This window comes from Lepisosteus oculatus, chromosome 3 (genome assembly GCF_040954835.1).
Source record: "Lepisosteus oculatus isolate fLepOcu1 chromosome 3, fLepOcu1.hap2, whole genome shotgun sequence".
NCBI lineage: Eukaryota > Metazoa > Chordata > Actinopteri > Semionotiformes > Lepisosteidae > Lepisosteus > Lepisosteus oculatus.
This window is the reverse complement of record NC_090698.1, coordinates 42,772,422-42,798,170: the sequence shown is the minus strand read 5'-3', so window position 1 is coordinate 42,798,170 and position 25,749 is coordinate 42,772,422. Positions and strand designations below refer to the sequence as shown.

Genomic DNA, 25,749 nt, shown 5'->3' with positions numbered 1-25,749 from the left:
TTATTATTATTATTATTATTATTATTATTATTAGTGATGGTGTTAGAGATAATCAAAATCAATGTAATTGATCAATTAACCTCCCGGACTAGTATTAATTTATTACGGGACAGCCACTGTGAGTACTGAACTCTATTACCGTGGTGCACTTAGACATCTGTTAAAACAAACGTACCATAGGTATAGGATTAACAACTGATAATTGTGTAGACATTAGCCCCCAAACTGCATATTATTAAGTGATATGACGGAGAGCCAAAGCACGCCCTGTCGTCAAGTTAGAGGGTGCAATACTAGGACCTCAAGCCAAGCCCAGTGTTTTGTTTTTTTCTGAAGCGGAAAAAAACTGTTGCTGCTGCACCAAGTTTTAAGGATTGGCTTCGCAAGTAGCACATAGGCGAGTATGAAAGGGAACAGACTCACCGAGCGTTTGTAAGATGGCAAGTTTTCTTCCTGGTAACATGAATGAAAGAAAGAAGATTGAGAAGGAATTTAACAATGGACATTGTGGACAGGTAACACCAGACCATTTAATCGTGTTTTCAATATACAGTTCGAAACGGAGCAAACTGTCAGCATAAGCATAAACAGCTGTTCATCTAAATTTCTGTCCAAATGCTTTTGCTATAGAGCCAGTAGGAAATTTTGCGTGAATTGTAACAGAAAGGTTTTTAAACTTGGAGCAGCATGTGGTATTTGTTGTGTGATATGTCTTGGTATATATTTTGAATAGCATTTCCCCCTCTCTTCAGAATAGATCATATGAAATAATAAAAGTATCCATCCTAAACCGTGCGTGCCATGCAGACGTGATTGTTCGTGCTTTATTCTGCAATGTATTTTGCTTTGTTAACTGTGGCAATGTTTTGTGGAAATTGGATCTCAATAACAGGCTACACGGCCAAAAAAGTAGGTTTCCCGAGCTACCTCTATCAGTCTCTTTGTTAAACAACACAAAAGGAAAATGTATAGGCAGTGAATCACCTTGCATGAACTGAGTCACTTACTGTACAGCTAACAATATCTAAAAGATAAGTCAAACGTCAGCTAACACTTCACTACTGCTAGTGTTAACCAGTACCATGCAGGTACACTCATTCGAGTCCTTTCATTTTAAATTCATTGTTTAACTGTTCCACCAGCGTTTAAACTGGGGAGAGGGGGGGGGATCTGCAAAATATCCCAACAACAGAATTGAAACCATTCATAACCAAATGAAGGCAATGATTTGCTTTTCATCACGGAAAAAGAGATTCGTTAAGCCTAAAGCTAATTATCATATTTGTGTAATAATATAGTAGTAGCAAATCCAACAGGAAAATACATTAATGGGGTTATGTTTTGTAAAGCACTTTGAGACCCCGTGATATGACAAGAACTTTTGACAGGTTTTGCCTAAGATTATTTTAATACTATATAACACATAATACAGGTGTATCGTGTACATATTATATATTTAGTTTTCAAAATTAGTCACATTGATAAATGAAAACCTTTTCATTTCCCGTGGGTTATTTTTCTTACTTCTGTGATAGAACACATTTAGTAATACAGATTAATGTCATCCTTACTGTGCCCACAGGTGGAGTGATAAACATGGTACATTAAATTGTTTTAAACAATTGTTATAAACCATTTATCTGTGATAAAGTATGTGGTATTTCACTAATTTAAAAACAAAACTGTTACATACTTTTTAATTGTGTAAGAAGAAACAAAAGAGCCCATAAAAATGGTAAATAAATACATTTGAAAAATTCTGCAAGTGAATAGGTCCTGTATTCTCCACCCAGCCCTGAAAAAAGATTTTTTTTTTTGGTTATACAGTAGTTAGTAGTTGCATATCCTCTGGTTGAAGAGTGATAGTAACTTGGGAATCCTCATGGAGATGGGGCAGTCAGGGGCCTAGGGGTATTGTCACAGCAGCTTGTCTATGTCACAAGTCGTTAGGCTATTGTAAAGAAAATGAGTTGTAGTTATAGATGAATGACTAAAATGACACCATTCATGCAGTAAGGACATACGTGTAGGTTTGCAACTCCAGTTTCTTGGATTGATTAATCTTTGGGCTGGCACAGTCTGGCCTAATTAATATCCCCCCCATTATTATTTTAGTGAAGTCGTGTTTCAGTTCTCCACATGATCAGCTGTTCAGTGGAGTGGCTGGTGCATAATTCAATTGAGGGGGTTCCTCTCCAATATGCGAAGCCCTTTGGGATGAAACTCTCTACGCAAATGCAAGCAACAGTCCATAAACGGTTCAATTCTAAGTATTCAGAATGTCTTCTCTGTAACTAAAGAAGCACAGTGCAGGAAGCTAGCTGATAAGGGTTCCAATGCAGACTGCAGATGAGGTGCTGTATATTACTGAAGATTAACCCACCTTTCACAGATTCTCTCTGGTCAAACAACAGGCATGTACAGTATACTGGAAGTGTGTTTCACTCTACCTAATTAACTGCTTTGTTCTTGATCTCAGGAATGAAACCGATGGACAAAACAGAACTGTGGCATTGGATTTTGTTATGAATTTTGGGCATGGTCATATGAAAGGTCAACTTGGTTAACTGCTTTCAGTATCTGAAAATATATTTCTACTTTATTGATGTAGTACTAGAATGAAAATATAAATGTAACAATGGTTACATACAAGAGAGGGGCATTCGACACATCTGACTTATTTGGTTTTTCAGTAGCTAATGGTTCCCAAGGATCTCACCCAGTCATGTCTTGAAAAATGCCTGTATGAAATCCCACCACATGGCTGGGCAGCCTGTAAAGGATAAGTGGTGTTCAGAGTACAACTGGTTATATCAATTATTTCAGGACCTCTTTTTATATTTCCCATCTTGTACATAAAAAGATGAGATCATGTAATACTTTTTTCAGATTACTGGTACTGATGTAGTCATTCAAGTCTCCATCATTGCAGGTGAGCTGTGCATGGGTGGGACTTAAGCTAACTGTGCTGTCAGTAGCTAGGATAGGGATACAGTCAGGGAGGATGAGCCTGTCAGGAAAGATAAATGTTTGAGAATCTGGAAGAGTGGAAAATAGTGCAGTGGTTCTCCACACAGTTCCTGGGGGACCACTGTGTCTTTGGGTTTCTGTGGCAGCTAATTTCTTAAACTCAGGCGATTTCAATTTTCTATTTTAGGTGCATTTTTAGAATAGTTTTGACTTCTTGAAAAGCTACAGTATGTGGGGCTTGTGTAAATAGTACCAACCTTGTACCTGTGACTGAATTGAAGATCTTCCCTTCATTTTTCTTATTTCCTTTTATTCAGGTGTTTTAGCTGAAATGCAACCAATTAAAAACAGAAGGATAAAAAGAAACCCCTATAGTGGGTGCGTTTGATATATTGTCTTTCACTCACTCATAAACTGATTTCCTGTTAAATTGTCCTGAATTAACAATATCCAATTGTTTTTGGCAACAAGGACTGAGTAAAAAAAATCTAGTTAAGCAAGTAGATCATTACATTCATCACTTTGCACCAGTACTAAAGAGCCCACTTAGAACAAACAAGTAGACACAACAGTTTCTCAGGACCAAGGCTGGAGACCCTTTTAGTTCGTGAAGTTGGTTCAGGAGTTCAAATGCTGGTTTAATTGACCAACCACAGAGGTTATGTTTCTGAAAACCCCTGTGGTTGGCAAAACTGCAATTTTTTATTTCTTGAGTATATGGGAAATTGAATGTTATGTTCTCACGGTCTCTGTTACACTCATAGAGGTTGCTATAACTTTCAGATTTCTGCTTGAAAAATGACAAATATAATAATGTGAATTACAATTCAACATATGAATGCAATCAAATATATCCTGTGGAGGATATCCAGTGGGCAGCAAGCTGGCACGGTGGGCAGCATTGGTGCTTAACAGCAATGAGGCCCTCTGCTCAATTCTGGAACCTGGGGAGCTGTCTGAGTGGAGTTTGTATGTTCTGCCCTGGTTGGCGTGGGTTTCATCCAGGTGCTTTGGTTTTCTCTCATAGCTCAAAACATACTGCTACAATGTAGGTTAATTGGCTTTGGAAAAGAATGGTCCTGGTGTGGGTGTGTGCGTGTTTGTGCCTGCCTGCCCTGCAATGGACTGGTATCTCATTCAGTATGTACCCAGTCTTGTGCCTGTTGCTTGCCAGGATTGACTCTGGCTCCCCTACAACCCTGAATTGAAAAAGAAGCAGTTAGGAAATTGATGGTTGGATATCTTGTGTGGTTTGATACTAATTACAATTATACAGTATACCTGTATATATGTATAGAATTAATGGGGTCACTGCTACATGCTGTTAACAGACTGAGCCACACCTGCTACAGCCAGCTCTGTAGATTTGAAGAGCTGCAGAATATCTCTAGATTAACATAAATACATTGAATTGCACCCAAAGTTCTGAAACACCATAGCAAAAATGTACTGATGTACAGTTGTAACACTGTACAAAATGTACAAAATCCTCATTATCCTCATTGTGGTCTACAGAGAACACAACCCATTTGCCTTCAACATACAGTACAGGTCACATACGTGCTTTGACTGAAAGAGTAAAAGAAACTACTCTACTTGCCAAATAATGTTTAATTTACTATTTTCTTCCATATTGTGTACAGGAATGCTAATTTTCTGCCCAGAAAAGGAAATATTGTTCAATTAATAAAGGTGATTCATTTCATTTTAGTTGGACGATCAACTAAAATGAAACATTTGGAATATTTAGTGAAGGAAAAATCAGGGGTTTTTGCATCACTAATGGGAACAAAAAAGAGACAGAATATACACTGGATGGCGTTTCCTAACAATATTTTTAATTTTTCTCTAGGTTTTCTAACCAAGTATTTAAAAATGTAAATCATAAGTATTTTTCTGTCCTGACACAATACGTTTGAGCCTCAGTAGCTGGTTATGACCAGAATCCCACAAGTTTCTGCACATATTTGACTCAGCACTGTCAGGGGCAGAGTAGGAATTGGAAAGCCTAGACTTTCTTAGCTCCTGGCAAAACAAGAAAGACTCCTACAAATCCTGTGGAGTCTTCCAGACGATGGTGTTGTAAAGCAAAAGCTAGAGAAAATGCTTTTAAAGTATTCCATTAGTTTTTTTAAATGAATAAGTTGGAGGAATTATAGCTATACACATGCTGCAAAGATCACTGCAACTTATTTGTTTTCACAATTATTTTCCCACACCTTCTTGTTACTTTTAAAAAGTAATCCCTTGCATGTAATTTGGAACTTTAATGGATTACATTTGAAAAGCAACTTTCCCCATTGCCAATGTTAACGAAGGCTCAGCAGGTTCTGTATATCTGAACGTTGTCAATAAGTATTATCCCATGTAGTCTGCAGTGCACTGTATGTGGTTTCACAGAGCAAATGAAACTAAATAATCTTATTTCAGCAACAAATTTTGTGAAAATAATAGCTTTTTGAATATAAGGGTGTGTAAGTAAGTTTAGCCACAATTTTCAGACTGCCATATGGCATAGCTTTGTTGAAAATGTTTCTCTCCTGCAGATTCTCTGCACTCTAAACACTGTTGCTGTAAATACATTTTAGGAGTGTTTTAAATAATTCATTTCTAACAGCCAGAGATTAAATTGATCTGAAATCAGGGCTGTTCAAAATAATGTCAGTGGAAAAACACAGAATCAAATAGCTAAAATTATCAAAGTATCAGGAACACACTGTTTCTAAGAAGTTTGATAAAGCAATCAATGTATTTTAAAACAAACAAGACAAGCATTCATCGGTAAGACACAGACCTGTCCCCCAGACTCAATCTTTTCAGTGTCTGTACACAGTCTTTTTTGACATTAAATGGGATTTTTCAATTTTACCTTCTTCAGCTACATCTTCCTCATCTAAAGGGGACAACCACATTGCATCCATTCCCCAACAAGATGAGTATTTTACTCAACACTAGATTTAAACTGAAATGTGTAACCCTTTTCAAACAGATCAATGCAGTCAATGTGCTTTGTTAATACAGAGTGAGAAAGTTCAAATTATCATCAGTCTTTGATGATAACACCACCTGTATTGCAGTGAGCGTACCGTGAGGCAGCACATTATTCCATGTAGTCTGCATTGCACAGTGTGATGTCACAGAGCAGATATAACTACACAGTCTTATTTTGATGATAACTTGTTAAATCACGATGTGATTTACTATGTTTGCTTTTCTGTCCTTAAACTGGAATATGTTTCTTGCATATTTGTATTGCATCTTTACTTCAACTGAGTGTGCTCATATCATTAGTAGTATCAAAAGTTCTGAATAATGAATAATGTCAAGATATTTTCTGTCATTCCTTGATAGAATTTGGCTACTCATATCTGACAATTTCAAATTTGGCTACTGGCAATATTGTTCTATAATGATGAATTTGTATTTATATCACAATATTTCCATTTACGTCTTGAGTGAAGCAGACTTTCTTAAGCAACATGACCTCCTTAAAACTGTCTATTTTAACTAAAAGCTTGGTATAGTTTTTAGGACAGGCTCCATTAGAAATTACCCTAGAATGAGCATTTGTATTGTAAACCTTTTTTAGAAGTAGTCATTGTTTATTTGGGTATGACAATTACTATAAAATTGTGGAATATGCACAACCCACTCTTTTTGTTCCATTGAGTGGCAAAGTTTGATTTATCCTCAAATCTGTTCTCCCTTTGAAGCCATTTTGTCACAACTGCAAAAAAAACGCTGTTAGATTGAGTTTTCATTGGAAGGTGAAATACTGTACCTCCTTATAAGCTCACATAATACACTTTTACAGAACCTGCAATATGCCCTCTTCACAACTAGGCAAATTAAGGTAAGTTGTGAGATGTTCTGTGTAGGATCTAGACCCATTAAAATAACGTGTTTGTGTACTTTATGACTTTTATATGATTTCAGAATTATTCAATATGCCATCTTAATTAATCTTTATGATTACAAGAGTAAAGGTTTGATCTTATTAGTTTTGTCTTGGTCCTGCTTGGTGCTGCCCTTTGATTATTTTCAAAGATGTGCGTTTTAAAAAATGAATAGTACCAAGGGTTTTGCATATCTCACTAGCTTTGCACTGTGGGCATCTTATTTTTATGACAGTTACAGATAATAAAAACCTAGGTGTTCACATACACTGTAAGTACAGATTCTTTCAACAAACTAATTTTCAAAAATTGTTTTCTGGTATTAGGTACCTTTTCACTTGTTATAGATCCACACAAAATAAGAAAAGGTGTTATGTGTTGCTTACACAAAGTCTATAGCCTCCCATAAAAAGGGGGAGAAAAAGCATTTTAGATGCCATATAACTGTTTGATTATTTCTTGAAGAAATCTAATGTCCTGCAAAGTCTAATGTCTTAAAAACATCTACATACTGTAAAGTAGTAACCAGTAAATATAAAAGCTTTTTGGATCAGCACATTTGTGTGAGTTATTTAAAACTGCACATTTTTCATACACTCAAAAGACACAAATCTATAATATCATCAAATTTTTATCAAAGTTTTCTGCAGCACTACATCAATACTAGAATAAAAAAGAATGATCTTGTATTTGACAACTTAGCATAAATTATTTTAAAATAATGATAACGGTAATAATTAGTACCAATGGATGCGGCAAAGCGATATGAACAATATTAATTAATGAAAATATCAGTGGATATAATCTTGATTTACTATTTTCTATTTCATGAATAAAAGTTTTAATCAAATGTTTGGGAGGAGGTCAAACCCTAGTCTCTCCTACTTCCACCAACTGATGTATTAATATTGCTCCGGCTTACCAGACCTTACCTTACTAAAGCTTCAAATGAACCTTTCATTTAAATGTATCACTTGAACTGATAAGTATATCCTCTTTCTTATTCTATTTTAAGTCTTCATCATTTAAGAATTCTGCATTTAGTTTTGACTCACTTCTTTTCAGGAGTTTTGACAGACTTATGTCCTCTTATACAGGTTATAGTTCTCCTCTACCAGATGATTCAAATCATGCCTCTACTCAGCCTTCAGTAAGGGTTTTGCCATACTACTGAATTCTACAGTATATACTGCATAGAGTATGTTAATTGTGTTGGTAAAAACAATGTAGCTGTGTGTTTTTTTTTTACAGGAAATAATTTAATCTCAAAATATGTTGCTTGCTTAATATCTTAATCCTTTTTGTAGCCTTGTTATCAAGGTATAGTAAAAATGGCAGCTTGCACAGTGGTATATACATCTCCAGTAAAGAGGTATTCATATCTTTAGCTACCTGTATATTCCACTGACTGTACAAATTGTTAAACTGCTGTTAAAGTGATGTCTTGACCTGGAATCAAATAATTGAAGTTACAAGGAAAATGTATATTCCTCTGCATTTGTTAGAATATGCCAAGAAGATGACACTCTTGCACATTGGCAACACAGACTTTTTGTCAATGGAGGTGCAATAGTCAGTGTAGTATGATGGGCTGTATTGTAGTTTTGAGTCACTTAATAGTGGAGGGGATAAACATTTAAATTGGTTTGTGTGTTGTTATTTAGCACTTCAGCACTGAGCATAGGAGCCAAATGGTAATGAAAAAAACTGGAGATGTCAGTAAAGAGATGTCAGATTTGTTTTGCTTCTGTTGTGTGTGGCAGTATCCATTTAGTACACCACGTACACAACAATGTTCCTAGAAACTTTGGAAACGTTGTCTGTAACACAGGTGCTCATAAGATACTACTTTGTAAAATGAATGGTGTGTTGGAGGAAATGTCCTTTAAGATGTGATGTGTTACTTGATTCAGTAACATACCGTACGTTCTAGGTCACTGTATCTAATTAGTCTTTAAATTCATTTTTCCTCAAAATTATTGTTCATTTTAACAAGTAATTCCTTATACATCTTACCCATAACTGAAATTAGTAGGGGGTGGTCAGTTGGGTTGCAGTGCAGGATATTAGTTTATTTCAGTTTATGCCTAATTAACACACTAGTCTACACATACAGACAGCATTTACAAAGGGCTACTGTTGCAAACAGTAACCACACAAAAATGAGCTGCCTGCATCTGAAAAGACACAGTGTGGTACAGAAACATTTTGCACAGATATATTGTATATTTATTTTGAAATTCAGACTGTAATATGCTTCTAAATGTACTGTATGTTCGTTTAGTACAGTCTTGTTTGTTTGCTTAGGCTGTGATACAATCTACTGTAAAACATTATAAACACAGTTGTGATATTGTACTACTGAAGCATATTATGGTTGATTAACAAACTGTAGATGTTTATACAAATAACCCTCATGTTTGGTATTTTTGTTTGTGTTGACGTTTGCTACATTTGTTCGTTGAAAAAATAGAAAATGGCATCCAACATTATTCCACGGGTCCACGATAAGGATGACCAATAACCTTTTCCTTTTTTATAAAAACTGCAGCTGTCGCAAATAGCAATAGGTCCATATGACTACATTTTTGCCAGTGCTTTTATATATGCGGGGTTTCGCAGTGGTTGTATTGATATCCTTGTGAAACCATAGAAACGGTTGGAGTGGTAGTGGAGAGGGGGCGATGAGGTCAGCAGACTAGAGTCCTGGAGCTGGGTTTAACCTCAGGCTCAGAGGATGTTGTGGGCTCATTGAAAATCAATCAGAAAATAACACCATATCAAGGAGGTAATACAGCTTGCGTCTGAACCAACAATGCATAATTAATGATTCCGGACTCTGATTCTAGCACAGGCGTTAGTGCTTGAAGGCTGTATCACTGAAAGGAGACGAATGCAAGACCGGTTGAAATTGGCAGTCTGCAGACGAGACGAGAAGCCTGTCCAACTGTATAGTGACTTGGAAGTTAAAGGATTTTAAATGAGAAATACTGTTTAAAGCAACAGCGACCGTTTGAGATATTTTTTTTTCAGGAGGGATTTAAATTAAGGAACACACGAATAAAATATGTGAAAAAATGAAATAAGATGTTAGAAAATTAACCATATCGGCGTGTGGATTTCAGTATCATCGTTTCTGGATGAAAAAATATTTTTAAGAAAATGCGACGGCATTTGAATGCACTACCGAATGTTTTTTTCAGCTGACAGTAGAAAGCAAACACTGTAGGATAGCGACAGTGAAGGCAGAGTCTAATGGAAATGTATATGAAGACCACGGAGTACAAGAATTAACGGGACAGAGAAGAGGGGTTGAAATATCGGGGCGAATTGGCAGTATTGTCCCCTTTATGTGTTTAAATGCACAGAGGGGAAGAAGAAGGGGGGAGTTGAGATAGGGAGTAGCAGAAGCAACACTTGAAAGAAGGGAGAAAACAGTGGCAGTGGGGAAATAGCAGAAGACTCGAGACAGCGCAGCAATCGGATTCATTAATCTGAGCTCTGGGCTGCGCAGGGAGCGTTGAAAGGTATGGGCTGCGCTCCCAGTATTCACGTCTCTCAGAGCGGGGTGATCTATTGCAGGGACTCGGACGAGTCCAACTCCCCCCATCAAACCACGACTATCTCGCAGGGTACCGCGGCTACTCTGCACGGCCTCTTCATCAAGACCGACGCGGCTGACTCCATCCCATCAGTTCTCGCCTACCAGAGCAGGCACACACGGACCAACTCTCGCCGGGACCGCAGAGAAAACAGCGGAGGACACAGCTGCATTGAGGCCGAGACACAGACAAGCCAAACGAGCGTTAAGGTAATGTATGGGCGCTAGTGAAATCAATGGCTTGTACCGAATCACAATATAAAGCTGATTATTAAGAAGTAACTGGTATAACTAGTCTGTGGAAATGTGGATAATATTCGCACTACATATAGTACAGTATTCATTAAACATGAATGGTTTCTTAAATAAGTTATATTTGTATTTCAATGTCGGAAATATGGTACAACCATATAAAGAAACACCTGTAATTTGGAATATAGTCTTTCTAAACCATTATACACGAGCCACTACTAATCAGATGGGCGAGTAATGTCAAGGGATACTTTAAAAATAGAAGTTGAAACTTTACACGCTGTTATTTTCCACTTTGGCATACTGTATTTCTCGGTTATTTTTCGCACCGAATGTTCTAAATTTTGAAGAATAGTTATCTCCCCCTCCCGCTCTCTTTAAAAATGAAACATTGTAGTCAAACCTAAGGTATACTGTAGCTATTTCTTAGACTTAAATGGGTTAAATCAAATCTGCAGAGCAATTTTTAACATAGCAAAAGTCAGTCCTGGCAATGAGAAGTCAAAAGGCCAAAGAATATTGTTTTCTACGCAGTCTTTCATGTTCGATAAAGTGAATTGCAGGTTGCAGTATAATCCTTGCGTTATGGGGAGGGAGAGGAGGGGTTAGGGGTTATACCATCCAGGGAAAATTTTAATAAACAGAGTAGTGTCATATTCTTCTAAAATGTTATTAACACAAAATGTATCCGTAGCTTCAATTTTCTTAAAGTCGTGCAGAAGATATTAAGACGCCTTTGTTCTTGGAATTCTCAAATGTATATGCAACACCTTTACACATTTGATGGGTGTGTGTATAGTAGGCTAATAATTGTATTTTTATTTATTATGTTATTTTCCAATTTGTGTAATTCGTGACTGCATTAAACTGTTAGATCGTGATCTATCCTACGTCAGCATGCTTTATACTAATCTCAAAACCATTTGAGCAAACATCATATGCAATGTTGTGTACATTACAGTTACAATCTATCATCTTATGAAAACTAAGCTTGTGTGCCTATCTTTAGACTGTAAATGAACATTATGTACACATCGAAATATGTCCACATATAACTTCTTAGCAGCCAGCTCATTTTGTCATATTGAAAGGCTTTCCCGAAATGTGACTCAATTACTGTTCCCAGGACATAAATCTCTAATTATTGTCATATTTTTTTTTTATTTTCTTGAAAGAAAGTAGAGCAGACTGTTAAAGTCATCTGCATTTTCAGAAATGCCAAATGAACCACAGCATATGAAGAAGCCTTTACACAAAATCAGTTAATGCAGGCTCTACAAAACATGCCACATACTTTTTACATTTTTATTTTGGTTTTTCCTGTTTTTATGAAAAACATTTTCATTTTTCTGTACATTTGTTATAAGTCTTTAAAATTATGATCAGAACCACTGTCAAAGTAATACTGTAGCAATAAACACACGGTGTTGTACTTTTGAAAATAAAACTAAGAGCTTTTCTCAGATTTATGCATAAAAATTGTTAATTTATAAATTACTGCTATGAAAAAAGTGTCTGCAGTTTAGTTGTTGTTAGTTTGATTTTGTTTTGGATTGTGTTTCTAATTTTAATTCTTGTAAGGACAACATGGTATAGGTTTGAAATAAGGACTTCTAACTGTTGAAGCGATACCTTTCACATTTCCATTTTAAAATCTTTACTGTAGCTCAAAGGAGGTGCTGTTAGGAAGCAATTATAAGTTTAGATACATTATTAAATGCTGTGAATGCATGTTATTGGTTACTGCTTAAATAATTTCAAAGTATAACTTGGAAATATTCTAAAATACACAAGTATCCTCTATACTCAGAATATGACTACATTGCAGACATGCATAAAACAACAATGTGTGTGTTTGTATATGCCAATGTAAACACAATTCAAGTCACAAACAACACAATTACTGACAATATATGCAATAAACCAATAGTGTAAATTAAACACTGTTAATGTATTATTAACTAAACCACAAAAGGCTTTAGTAACACAATCTGAATGACTGATAAAACACAACCAAAGGTAATTGCTATGATATTTTAGGATGTAACAATACTTCAAAACCTTGTTGAGATTATCACTCATTGAATAGATTTTTGGAAAGGAAGGTGTCAAGACCACAGACATATTTTATTTTCAGGGGAACATTCCAGTTCTACTTTCTTTACGTCAAAAAACATAGTTTTGATCATTTAAAACCACAGTAAGAACAGAGCTTTTCTGCTTCTGTCATTCAACAACAGCAGCTTTCTGCAATCTACTAGCAAGGTGGAAACTACAGTACATTTCTTTGGCTTGTGCTACTTTCAATGTACGACTAAACACTTTTTTCTTTTCTTTTTTAAGGATGTTGTTAGTCATATTGTAATGAGAAAAGGCTGCTAGTTTGTTTAGTAGAATGGAGTAGTGTCTTCTTAATAAAGGCACATGTGACCACTGTTTAAAATGTCATACAGTACAACACAAGAGATCTAAAAATACAATGAGTACATTAGAGGACTACTCTTCTGACATAGTAGTTGCTATGAAGAAATGCACGAAGATGAAAAACAAATCTAAAGTATTTAAGACCTTTTCCTTAATTAAAACAAATGATTTGACATACTGTCGTGCACATACTGTACAGAATATGTATCAGTTCATTGTTGTATAATTTTTGTTGTATATAAAAGAAAGTTGCATTAGCTTTATTACGCTGCAAAACAAAATCTTGATATGTAACTGAATCCAGTTACATGTCAAGAGTGATCAGTTCTTGTTTTCTTAGACCAAACAAAATGAAAAATTGTGTAATATTTCATGTGCTGCAGTCTGGTATGCACAGATTAACTGCCAACATTTTTAGTGTCCTTAGTGAATTAAAGTCTGCACAAGTGCAAAATGCAACAGTTAGGATAATGGATGTTTACTGTCTTTGTATATTGAATATTATATATTCGTCTTTTCCTTGGTTTGGTTAGATTTCAATAGAAGACAATAGAAATAGCTGGTGCATGAAGCTAATGCACTCAGTTACTTGAATATGGGTTTATGTTTACATATTAGCACAATTTCCTATATATCCATCCATTTTCTAATAGCTTTATCCATTTCAGGGTCACAGGGTTGCTATCTTGGCAAGAAACGGGCACAAGGCAGGGTACACCCTGGACATGATGCCAGTCCATCTCAGGGCACACACACACACACACACACTCACACCAGGTCCAATTTTGCCAGAAGCCAGTTAGCCTACTAGCATGTCTTTGGACTGTTGGAGGAAACTGGAGCACCAGGAGGAAACCCATGAGAACACAAGGAGAACATAGAAACTCCACGCAGAGATAACCCCAGGTCCTGAAACCAGGGCCTCAGTGCTTACCACTGTGGCACTGTGCCACCCTGTTTCCTATTTATGTCATAGTGATTTTTGGTGCTGTCACCTGACCAAATACCTCTTCTTCAAAAACTAATTGTTTGAATAAAAATAGACTGGGAGAACCATACATTCAACTCTGTAACTGTGTTAGGCAGAAGTGAAAAATACTGGAAACATTCCCGAAAATGAAAGACATGAACTGTGATGTGCAAAGGAGGATACTGTATACTGGATATAAAGACTATATCAATTTCCATGACCATCACCACCATCCATGTTATTGTGAAAACAGTTCATGTACCCAAACCCAATGCCATTAATATATATATATATCACAACACGTACCTAGGAATTTTCCCCCCAAAACTGAATAGATCTCTACATTGTGGTGACATTCTGATTACCAAAACACCAACTTATTGTGTAGCTTTTAAAACACCAATGGAAAACACAATACAGAACTCATGACTGAGCTCTGTTTTATAGAAATAACCCTGTACTGTTTTTGCCAGAAGGAGTAAATTAAAGTGAAATGTAATAAATATTCATTATATAGTTTCAGGCTGGCAGTGTAAATGTTACAGATTAAGAAATGTTAATCAAATAACAAATAATAACATTGTGTAATAAAAATAGTATTATTTATAGACTGTGTTGCTGAACTATTAATGATTTCAAAGCCTACTTTAAAAATCCATCAATCTATTTTCTAATTGCTTTCTCCAATAGCATGCAACATGCGTAAGGCAGCACACACCCTGGTTGAAACACCTGTCCACCGCATTCGTAGCGGTACAAGGTCCATGTCAACTAGAGTTAAGTTTTTAATCAGTAACAAATATGTATTAATGGCGAAGTACAGTGCTCTGTATCCCAAAACTATACTGTCCCATCCAGAGAATAGTCCCACTTAACCTCCAAAACAGGCTCCGGGTCGTCATAGCCTACACCAGGAATGAGTGGCTTTCTGACAATCGAAAGATGGGTGAAAGGGGCGCAGTTATACAATACACAAAGATTATAATAGTTTGTGTTAAAACATAGGACATTTTTCCTTGTGTGGGTTTAGGCAGTTTCTTTAGTAATGATTCCATGTAGACTTTGATGATTGCAAAGTTCTTCTGTCTTTCTATAGTTGAATTTGTCTCATTTGTAGTTTTAACTATAATGCGCAAAAACATTGGTATCATGGGAGAAAGCACAGAACACAGAATCTACAATATGTAGCAGACACATGCACATATATGAATATGGCCCTTTGTAATTTCTGTTTGTCATGTGATGGTTCTCAGTTGTTTACAGTATGGAACTCATTGCATGGCAATATGAATGCATTGGTGCTTAAGTGCAATATTCTCTTAGGGAGCCTGTACTGCTGTTAACATTCTTTCAGCATATGCATTGTCAGACAAGAGCATAAAAGCTTCAGTGGGATGTCAGAGAGCGGTAAGCTGTCAAATAGTGGTAGAAAATGTTCTTTGGCTACCCAGGGATTCTCAGTACACATGCAGATTATTGTTACATCATGAAGGACAACACACTACAGCCATATAGGATTTATGATCTACTGTTCATGAATCTTTTTTTTTCTGCGCATTTACTGCAGTATTAAAGAAATGAGTGCTATGGTTACATTTTTATTACAAAACATGCACTATTTACTAATAATACTATTTTATTTTATCTAGTGCCTTCATCTCAAAGCATCTTATAGAAGGTGTGAGAATTTATAAGAGCAGCAAATTACAAAATAAGGAAATAAGGAGTGCAACTGGTTAGAGGTGCTGCAAAGATACATGGTCTTTAGAAGACAGATTTGGAGTAGTTTCGAATCTTGCCAGGGATCCTGCCGGCAACCTACAATGGGGAACAATTCTGAACATTTATCCATCAAAAACAACACAAGGTGGAGAAAATGGGAAGCTGAAGACAGCTTCAGCTTTCTCAGCTAGTGGAATCGTGTCTATGGTCAGAATCATCTGCAGAGACACGAATGACATGCACCTACAGTGAATATAGGTACAAGCAACTATAGAGCAATTCCAAAACATTTGCACTAGAATGGAAAGGGGAAGAATTGAAAGAAAATCTATAAGGAAAATATATAGAAAGCACAGACAAAAATGTATTCCTGGAAAAACAACAAAATGAAAAAAGTCGTGGTAATTAAATGCTCACACCTTAATATGAGTATTATGAGTACTGGATGCAAAAAGCAGGAAACAGAAGAAGCTTCATTAGATTTAGTAAAATTTATTGTTACATTGCTAACAAGAGAATTGTGGGAGTCTATTACAGCATTGAGATAGAGGAACAGAAAAGCTGGCAGATAGGGAGGGGTAGGACTACACATTAAAAACAACATTGTAGTAGAGGATGATAAATTAGCATACGTCAAGAGTCCCAGAAGCTATATGAGTCAAACAAGTAAAATAATACAAAAGGCATGGTGTTAGAATTATGCTCCAGACCACCAAATTCAAATATAATTTATAATGCAGCCTTATATGATGAAATAAACGAAGAAGTGGTTTTCATGGGAGATTTTAATTTCCCTTGCACAGACTGGGAAAAACTCACTGGGACATCAGCAGCAGAATTTGAAATAGAAGACATGGATATTGACTGCCTGCTTAGTGTGTCAGAGCACCTAGTAGAGGGAATGCTTGCATTGATTTAGTCTTTTCTAACAGCACAGAAAATAGATAAGCGAACGTCCAAGAGCATAATAATGGCTACAAATGAAAGGATGGGCCCTAGATTAAGCCTATCTAGCCTGTTTGGTTGTTAGTAGTTAATGGAATACATCTGGTTGCTCTTCTTTGGACTGTATCAAGAGCAATAACATATTTTCTGTAAGGTGACTATGATCTTAATATGGTATTTGTTTAGGTATACTTTAGAAAGGTACAGTTCCAGCTAAAATATTCAAAAGTTATTTCAACAATACTTATGATTCAAGAAAGCAGACTATGAAAGAAATTAAATTAAGAGAGGCAGAACTGGACAGGAAAGACATGTAATTAGCAGAAAATGAATAACAGTAGTTTAAAGAAAAACAGTAACTAATTTAAGAAGTATAATAAACACAAGCAAAAGATAAAGAAGATATTAGAAAGATTGAGAAAGACAATTGAATATTGCAATATTTTTCAGTATTTTATTAGAAGAAGAATAGTACAGAATAAAGTAAAGTGTCTAAGAGATAAAAATGGAAAACATAAGATTACAAGGAAATACTATAGCTGATGTGTTTAATGAATATTTCACTTTGGTGTTTAACAAGGAAGGAACAGACAACATGCCTCAGGCTGAGTAAACACAAAGTCCAATGCTAAATAATATTAGTATAAAAGAGACAGAAGTGTTACAGGTACAAGAAGCACTTATGATAATAAATCTCCAGAGCTTGAGTTCTTGACTTAAGAAAAATAATTCACAGACCATTAACATAACTCTTCCAGCAGTCTTTTGAGAGAGGGGTAATTCCTACTGACTGGAAAATTGCTACTGTAGCTCCATAAAAAGGGTTGCAAAACTGAACCAAATAATTATCAAAAATTGTGATGTTATGTCATATTGCATGTGAGGTTATGTAAACAATAAATAGAACTAAACTAGAGGATCATCCTGTATTTTAAAAAATATTCTAAATTGCTATCAGCATGGATTTAGAAAATGTAGATCATGTTTAACTACCTGTAATGGATAGAAACAGAAATGGATAGCATATGATTTGTTATATTTACTGTAGATTCCCATAAAGTTCCTCATACAACATTATTTTTCAAATTGCTGGCAACATAGGCATTTGAGGTAATTTGTGTACTTAAATTAAAATGCTAAATGGTAAATGCTGAAATTGTGGGTATTGTAGTTAGTGGAGTAGCTCAGGGATCTGTATGAGGTCCACCTATGTTCTTAGTTTGTATTAATGATCTAGATTCTTTATACTTAGTAAATTAGGAGATGTGGAGAATTAGGGAATGTGGAGAGCTAAATAAACAAGTAAAATTATCTGTGGTATCAGGTTTTAAAACAAATTCCAGATGATAAAAGTGCATTTTCAAAAGGCATTTCTTTACACAAAGGTTTGTGAGATTGCTGAACATGTTATATAGCCATACTGTTAAAGCTGACACTTTTTTTGTCAAGAAATGACTGTTGTGTCCCACTGCTAAGGGTGGGAATATCCGCAAATCTATAAATTGTAAGGCAGACCCACATGCTGGGTGACAGGCAGAAGAGACAGGAAAAATTACAGGTGGGAACTGTGCAACAGTGCACTGACTAGGGAGGCTGCACAGTGCTGCATGCACACAGAAAAGCTTAGCAGTGCTGCACACACACAGGAACAGATTTCTTGAGAGTAGTCAGGGTCCAGCGAAGTGAGGGCCAAATACAGGATGACACAGTAGTGAAGCACAAGAGGAGTGTCACATCAGAGATAATGTATTCTAAACCACCTGAAGCAGATATTGTCATAAATTGTCTTCAGGTGGTCCAGGTCTCCAGTCAATTGGTATCTGTGGCAACCTGTGCTGAGAGACAGGTTGGAGAGTCATGTAACTGGCTGAAGCATCAATGCTAGCTTGCCCTGCTGGACATCAGCAAGGTGAACACAACAATGGCTGAATAAGATCTTTAGCTCAATTAGCTACTAGAAAAGAAATGTGCTGTATGGGCTGAGAGGTGCCTTCTTATTTGCAGTCTGCCGTATGTTTAATGTCTTCAATGAAATGCCTTTAATATTTTACACAACCATTCCATCATAGTGTTGAGCATTTTAACATACATTTACTGATATTTAACTCCCTACCACTTTTTGATTTTGCAATGTTTTTGTATTCTACTATTTGTGTTGAATTACAACTTGCTGAAATTCCAGTAGCTCATGGTAATGGTATGTAGAAGTAATGGTACATACTACAGGACCTTATAATAGGGGTCTTCCCTATACTGTGTATCTCATGTGACTTGCTCCAGTTCCTGCTGTGTTGCAGAATCTGCAAGAATTTTTTTTTCATTTATTTTCTGGTATTTGTTCATGGTTCTCTTATGGGGAATAAGTGATTATACCCCACCACCAATGTCTGGTAAGGTACGGAACTAGTAAACTCCTAATTTGAAATACTTAACTGCTTCTGGCTGGGCTATTGTGATAGATGCAAAGTGTGAGGTTAATGTTCTACCAAACACATTTGTATCTTTTACCATGTGACTTAGTGGCAGCATTCTACAGTAGCTTTGATGTGGCACACTGCCTTTTTGCATGGGCCTGCTTGTTCTCTTAAGTGACCACTTATTTAGTGTATGTAACACAGGCCTATAAACCTCTTGGTGCTGTATATCACATGAAAATTAGGCTTTGAGTGCAACAACTGATAAGTAGGTTATTTGTATGATTAGAAAAGTAGTCAATATGGAGGAAAATAATGAATTACTGTGTGTGGTATGACTTCCTTGTTCAACACAGTGTTTCTGTTCTTTTAACTCTGTTTAGTGAAGGAGGCTGCAAATTTGTTTTCAAAATTTAAGTCACACGCCAAATCAGTTTAAAATCGTATGAAAAGAAATAGGAATGTTTGCTACAATATTACCAGTGGATTCTGGCCTTATCTGCACAGCAATGGAAAAGTAAACCTTGTGATTTCAGTGGAGGGAATATCTGGACCAAGACAAAATTCATTGAAAGTGCTTTCTAAAAAAAACCCCACCCCAAATGCAAATTCTGGGATTGTTTTTCCTCTATAATCCGTCTATCTTCTAAACTGCTTTATCCAATATAGAGATACTGGTGAGGTAATTGGCTTCTAGGAAAATTGGTCTGGTTTGATTGTGTGCGGCCAGAAAAGAAAATTATTAGTATTAAAAATAATAATATTGCTTGATTTAGATTATTTTGTTTAAAATGTCACTTAAAATGCTTAAGATTGGTAATTCTAGATAAAAGTGAGCGATACAGTATATTAGTGTAAATCCTGCTTGGGAAGTAGCATGGAAAAAACGTATGCTTTTGCATTCCCCAAACACCCTTATTTAACCACTAAAAAGTTATTACACGTAATGATATACCACCACCCTGACCACACAAAGTCATATCAAGGAACGTAACTCATTTTAGTGTAGCGTAACTTACTAAACTTTTAGAAAAGGTAGATCAATACAATCGGTAGCTATACAGTACTTTTTCAGTGATTATTTTTTCTTATCAATTCAAATTGGGTCCATTACTAGGCAAGTCACTTTATTTGTTTGCCCATTACAATGATGGATTGCCAGCTCTAAGACTTTGCTGTGCAAGGAGGATGAAGACAGATGATATGAGAGCAGCTGGTAGCTTATCCAGCAAGTGGAGGTGCTGCTACAGTACATAGTACACTTACACCTTCATCTGAATCTGTCCTGTCCAAATTCACCAGTACACATTGCTACTACAAACCATTAGCTACTGGTGACAAGTGACATGCCCAAATTTGAGCTGAACGAGTTGTTTACAAGAGTAGCCACTCAAGGTCTTCCTCGGTGGTTATTTTACTACGACACCAATTTCACTACAACATAAACAGAATTTGATGTTTGGCACTGAGAATGTAAATGGACATTGGTAGTCTTGTAGTAGTAGTTCAGGTGGGTAGCTGCGTCAGCATGCGTAGGCTGCAAAGGAACAAGTAATAGGTTTATTCCATGCTGAAAAAAAGGAGAGAGAAAACACAACATTTCGGCTGTGGAGCCTTCTTCAGGTGTGTGATGACACCTGAAGAAGGCTCCACGGCCGAAACGTTGTGTTTTCTCTCTTCTTTTTTTTTCAGCATGGAATAAACCTATTACTTTTATCTTGTAGTAGTACTGTAAGACTGCAAGAGTAATTGCAGGGGATTCACTCATTTTTCTAAATACATAAAGTTGTCTCTCTTTTTAATGCAAAAACAAAAGTATGTGGAGTATTTACAATTTACTGCATTTCACATTTTTTTAATATAGGATTGCTTATGAAATTTAAACCCTAGCACAGCAAACCGATCATACATTGGAATTCATTCTATTATTCCAAGTTTCCTTTAAGAAATTGAAACATACCTACATTTTGCATTATAGGGCTTGAGTGAGCTTTCTTGATTTAGACTTTGTTAATTTTGTGATGTACCTTATGTGGTACAGTATGTTCTAGTTTTTATTTACCTTCAATTGCTTAATCAAGATAATTGTTTGTAACATTTTATAATATTAATTCTTAATATTAAGCACTATTTATGGATTTGGCAGGGTGTGATTTAGAGAACTATAGCCTTCCATGATCAGTGTTGCTCAACTTTGAGCTATTCATACAGTGAAATTGTATTCACCTGAGGTAACCTCACTAATGTGGTGCTAAGCCCTTTCAAGATCTCTTAGTTAAGCTTGAATTGAAGGTATTGATAATTTCTACATCAGTTAACAGGTTTCTGGCCTGTGTTAATTTTTTTCTAGGTTTCATCAAAACATTTTTTCAATCTCCAGATATCATGGTAACAGGAACTTGGTAAAATCGGGGAGCTTAACGCTAAATCCTTTTAGATGGGACTACAGTATGTCTTCTAGAGTGAGTTATCAGCATTTGAAATAAAGACTGCATATTATCCTTCTTAAGATGATAAAAATGCATATGATAGTAATTAAAGACATAACAGCATAACAGACATAACAGCACAAGCCATGATTTTGTGATCTTGATAACTTTACAAACTTTATGTGCTTGCACAAAATTATTTTATTTTTGTACAGTGCAGATTTTAATCATGATGCAAAAACACGCAGCCTTTACATGATTTTCACTTTTGACATCAGTTAGAATCTTCATCTAGTATAAGATTTAATTGTTTCTTCTCTTTGTGGTTTTGAGTAGTTTCTACTATAAAAAAATTATATCAGTCATTCCGTGGAAAATATTTCATTTGAGAGGGTTTTTCATTTGTATAGTGTATAGAGGCTGGCAAAAAACAACAGTGTTAAAATCCATTTGAGTTTATCACTGTCATGCTCAAGTGTATTTTGTCGGTGGTAATATATTCTGAGGATCTAGTGTTATTTTTTTAAGTAGGTCAAATATGGTGCAGTTTACCGGCAATTGTAAAAAAATAAATTAATATATATGGCCATTGAAACTGTTTTGGAATATACAATAGAGGAAACAGACATTATTATTCTAGAATTGTTTTGCCCATTTCTAACAATAAGAATAACAAGAAATGTATTCACACACAGTAGCTAAAACAGGTAGCATTTTTCCTTACTCTAAAAACAGTGAGGTTTGCTCTTAAACAATGCACTAGTAAATGTTCCTGCCAGCATTCAGCAACGGTTGACAAGATATGTACAGTACTACTTTAAATATCAATAGTTGAAAGTGCCTAGATATTTGACCCTTAAATAAAAAAAAAACAAGAAAAAATAATATGTAGAGCAAATTATTTAAGCGGGGATTTTTTATAAGTCATCTGTGTTTCCATGTGTCTGTGCCTTATGCAGAAAGTGATTATACTTAGTATGTGTGCATTATACTGATTAAACTCACCTGGCATGTGCTGTCTTTTCTGTTCTCTACTTCATGAAGTTTAATTCATGCTGATTCAAGCTTAAACATAAACTTCTGCACACAACTGACAATACGGTCGACCCCTTACTATAACTGGAACATTTGGTTGTTAACATGCCTTAATTTTGAGAGATTAATTAGTTTGCTGATCAGGGATTTTAATATGAACATTATTTCATTTCCAAGTTTCTTAATTCTGTGAAGTGAGCAAGGTGTCTCTTAGGTCAGTGCAATTTGATAGACCTTTTCTTAATGTTTCTTGTTTTTACTAAGATTGCAAATACAGGGGGTTGAGGGGTTAATTTTCTTTAACCTAAACAAGCATGCTTTTTGAGGTGAGCAACTGAAATATTTGTTTTGTTGTAACTGTTTTCTATTACATATTGGCAGCAAAGTACTGTTCTTTTTCACATCTGACTGGGATAGACTGTAGTCATTTTCTTCCTCCAGTCAATATACAATAATACTTTTTTGATTTCTGGCAGTACAATAAAAAAGAATAATAAGACCATTTAGCTGATGCTGTTATCCAAAATTCTTTCACTCTACCACTCAACCTTGGTTTTGTACAGTTGTTCTGTTCTCTGGACGCACTCTGTATATACTGTAGAGGGAACATTACAGATAGACAGTGATCACTTCATGAAACAAGACTGAGATTTCTTAAGTGACTACAAAGTTCAAAAGGGTTCTCATAGGATAGCCTTGGTTTGTTACCAAGTTATATACTCTTTCTTGCTTTTACTTTTTAAATATTATATTTTTTGACTGAATTCTAACGATTAACAGACTTGGTGTATGTTTCTCAGCATTATTGATTGCTTGTCATTATCCGTGTACAGTACTTTGGCTCAGTGAGGGTCAATCTGTCACTTAACCTCTTATATAAAGCTCAGTGATCCCGAGGCTATTCTGAAAATCCTTCCAAAGAAGCAAAAAATGAAAAGATTAACTGTGTTTTGTTCACAAAGACAGAATTTGGAGAACAGTAACAGCTTTGTGAAATGGGTCCATTAAACTGTGTGTAATTGGACAGAAGATAGTTAAGGTGAATAATCAAAAACATTAGCTGTGTGCATCTATTACAAATCTATCTATAGTTCTTTCAAGCAGTACTGAGATGAAAGGCCTGTATCTCTGTATAAGTATTTGGTTGCCAGGTGACTGAGTGTACAGAGGGATCTGATGCACTGGAAAGGAGCCTTTTATAAGCACCACTGATGTCACTGTTGGATAAACCTGTTCTATTAATGTTTAAAAAATGTGAGATAAATAATAATGCACATTACAACGAGAGATGTCTTAAAAGGAATTTCAGTGACCTTGTCCCATAGTGATCAGAGCAATAACCTAAATGAAAAAGAAATTTTAATAATATACACAGGACATTTGTTTTATATTAAATATTATTCAAGTAGCAGTATTCACTTTTCTTGATATTTACATGACCAGTCTAGATTTGAAATTGTGCCATTCTTTCTGTTTTGTCATCGTCTGCAAATTTAACTGGTTTGCCAACTTGATCAGAATAATACGCTCTGATATAGATCAAGAAGCGAAACCTACCTAAAAACCAGTTCCTGCATACCACTGATTACATTTGCCCAATTAGAAGTTGTCCCACTTCAGATGATGCACACGGGTTTACTGTTCATTCATTCTCCCTCCATGTGCTTATTTTACCTTGGTTTCTGTTAGCGTTTAATTGGGGAATCATTTTTTTTATAAAGAGGTTTTTATATAAGAGGTTTCCAGACAGTCAAAATATATAATGTTGTATGTTTTGTTTTTAATTTCTTTTTGATTGTTCAACAAATTCTGGCAAGTTATTAAAAATTATTCATGGAATTATTAAACAGCGGTTTTGGAGGAAGTAGATTGAAATCTTGCATTTCTGTTCTCTTCTCTATAAATACTCACCTGCTATGCACCACTTTTCCACGCATCTTTTCTGGCCCTGCAGCATTTCGGTCTTGTTAGAGACCAACATCTCTCGTGTTTGGCATTCCTGGACTTTACCTTTGTTGCTCCGGCACCTCATCGTGTGTGCCGGCCTTTCTATCTGTAGCTCGGTTTGCCTCCTTGAAGCAGTCGCTGTCTGACCTCTTATCAAGCAAGTGGCTCTTTGACCTCAACCTCTCTACAAAAAAACAACTGGTTCCCTGCACCAGTTTCCCTGATGTCGTCAGCCATCCCTGGAAGGGGCACTTGCAGTTGCTTTGTCTCCCATTCCCCCTCTTCTCCCCCCACAATCCCAGCTTGTTCTGCTCTTTCTGTCTCCCCCCTTTCTGTCCATTTCTGGTTGAACGTCCATCCCACTGCATCTACTGTACAGCCTATCCTTGTTGTTTCGTCTCTCCCCATTTCGCAACCCTCACGCACAAGTAGAACTCAGTCCACTGAACTCTAGAAAAGTTTGGGGTTCTTTTACTTCTTTTTAGGGGGTTTGGCGGACATGACCTTATGGCTAGAGCTATCATTTCCTCAACCATGTTGCCAAACTCTAAAATACTGTGAACTCTATCCCTTTATATTTGTTGTCTTGTCTCATTGTAATTAGAACTTGACTGCAGTACTGAACTAAATCTATGTTGGTTTCTTTTAAATTGCCATTGATTTACATCTGCAGTTCACCAATCTGTAGGCACCTCTAACATACTAAGGGAGAGTTGAAATGTTCAAGCTATGGGTTTAGGAAAAACATTTTACACGTTTTCTATCTTTGAACCTTCTATGCAGTTTCTAAAATGTTCTCTTCCATTTTTTCTCAATAACTTAACTGAACCATTCAGGCTGCATGTTCCTAGACTTGAACTTCAATTTTAGGAATTAATTCTTTTTTGAACCTTTACCGTTATCTTTTTGAATTATGCCCATCCTGTTTCTATTGCTTCATTATCCAGCTGTTCCCAGTTCACTGCCTGCGAGCTCTTCTTCATTCCTAAGTAGTCAGCTTTTCTAAAATTATAAACCCTCTTTATCAACTCACATTTAAGAGGCATCATATTACATGGTGTGTGACAAGGTCAATAATGTGGACTTATTGAACTATGACTTCATTGGCAGCAAAAATAAAATCAGGGCCTTTCAAAATGCCCTG

General features: G+C 35.9%; 1 protein-coding gene across 4 annotated transcripts in view; it reads left to right on the top strand.

The window, feature by feature from the left end:
• The first annotated feature begins 277 nt into the window (after window positions 1-277).
• Window positions 278-25,749, top strand: part of pde8b (phosphodiesterase 8B) — a 98,742-nt gene continuing 73,270 nt past the window's right edge. Inside the window, exons 1-2 of one of the 4 annotated variants that reach the window (XM_015364925.2) lie at window positions 278-515; window positions 10,498-10,677. In XM_015364925.2, the coding sequence (XP_015220411.2) occupies window positions 438-515; window positions 10,498-10,677 (258 nt within the window). In that variant the 5' untranslated portion in view covers window positions 278-437. Of the gene's footprint in view, window positions 516-9,564; window positions 10,678-25,749 lie in introns of those variants that run through there. The other 3 variants (XM_015364918.2, XM_015364931.2, XM_006626770.3) reach the window with 3 other exon arrangements.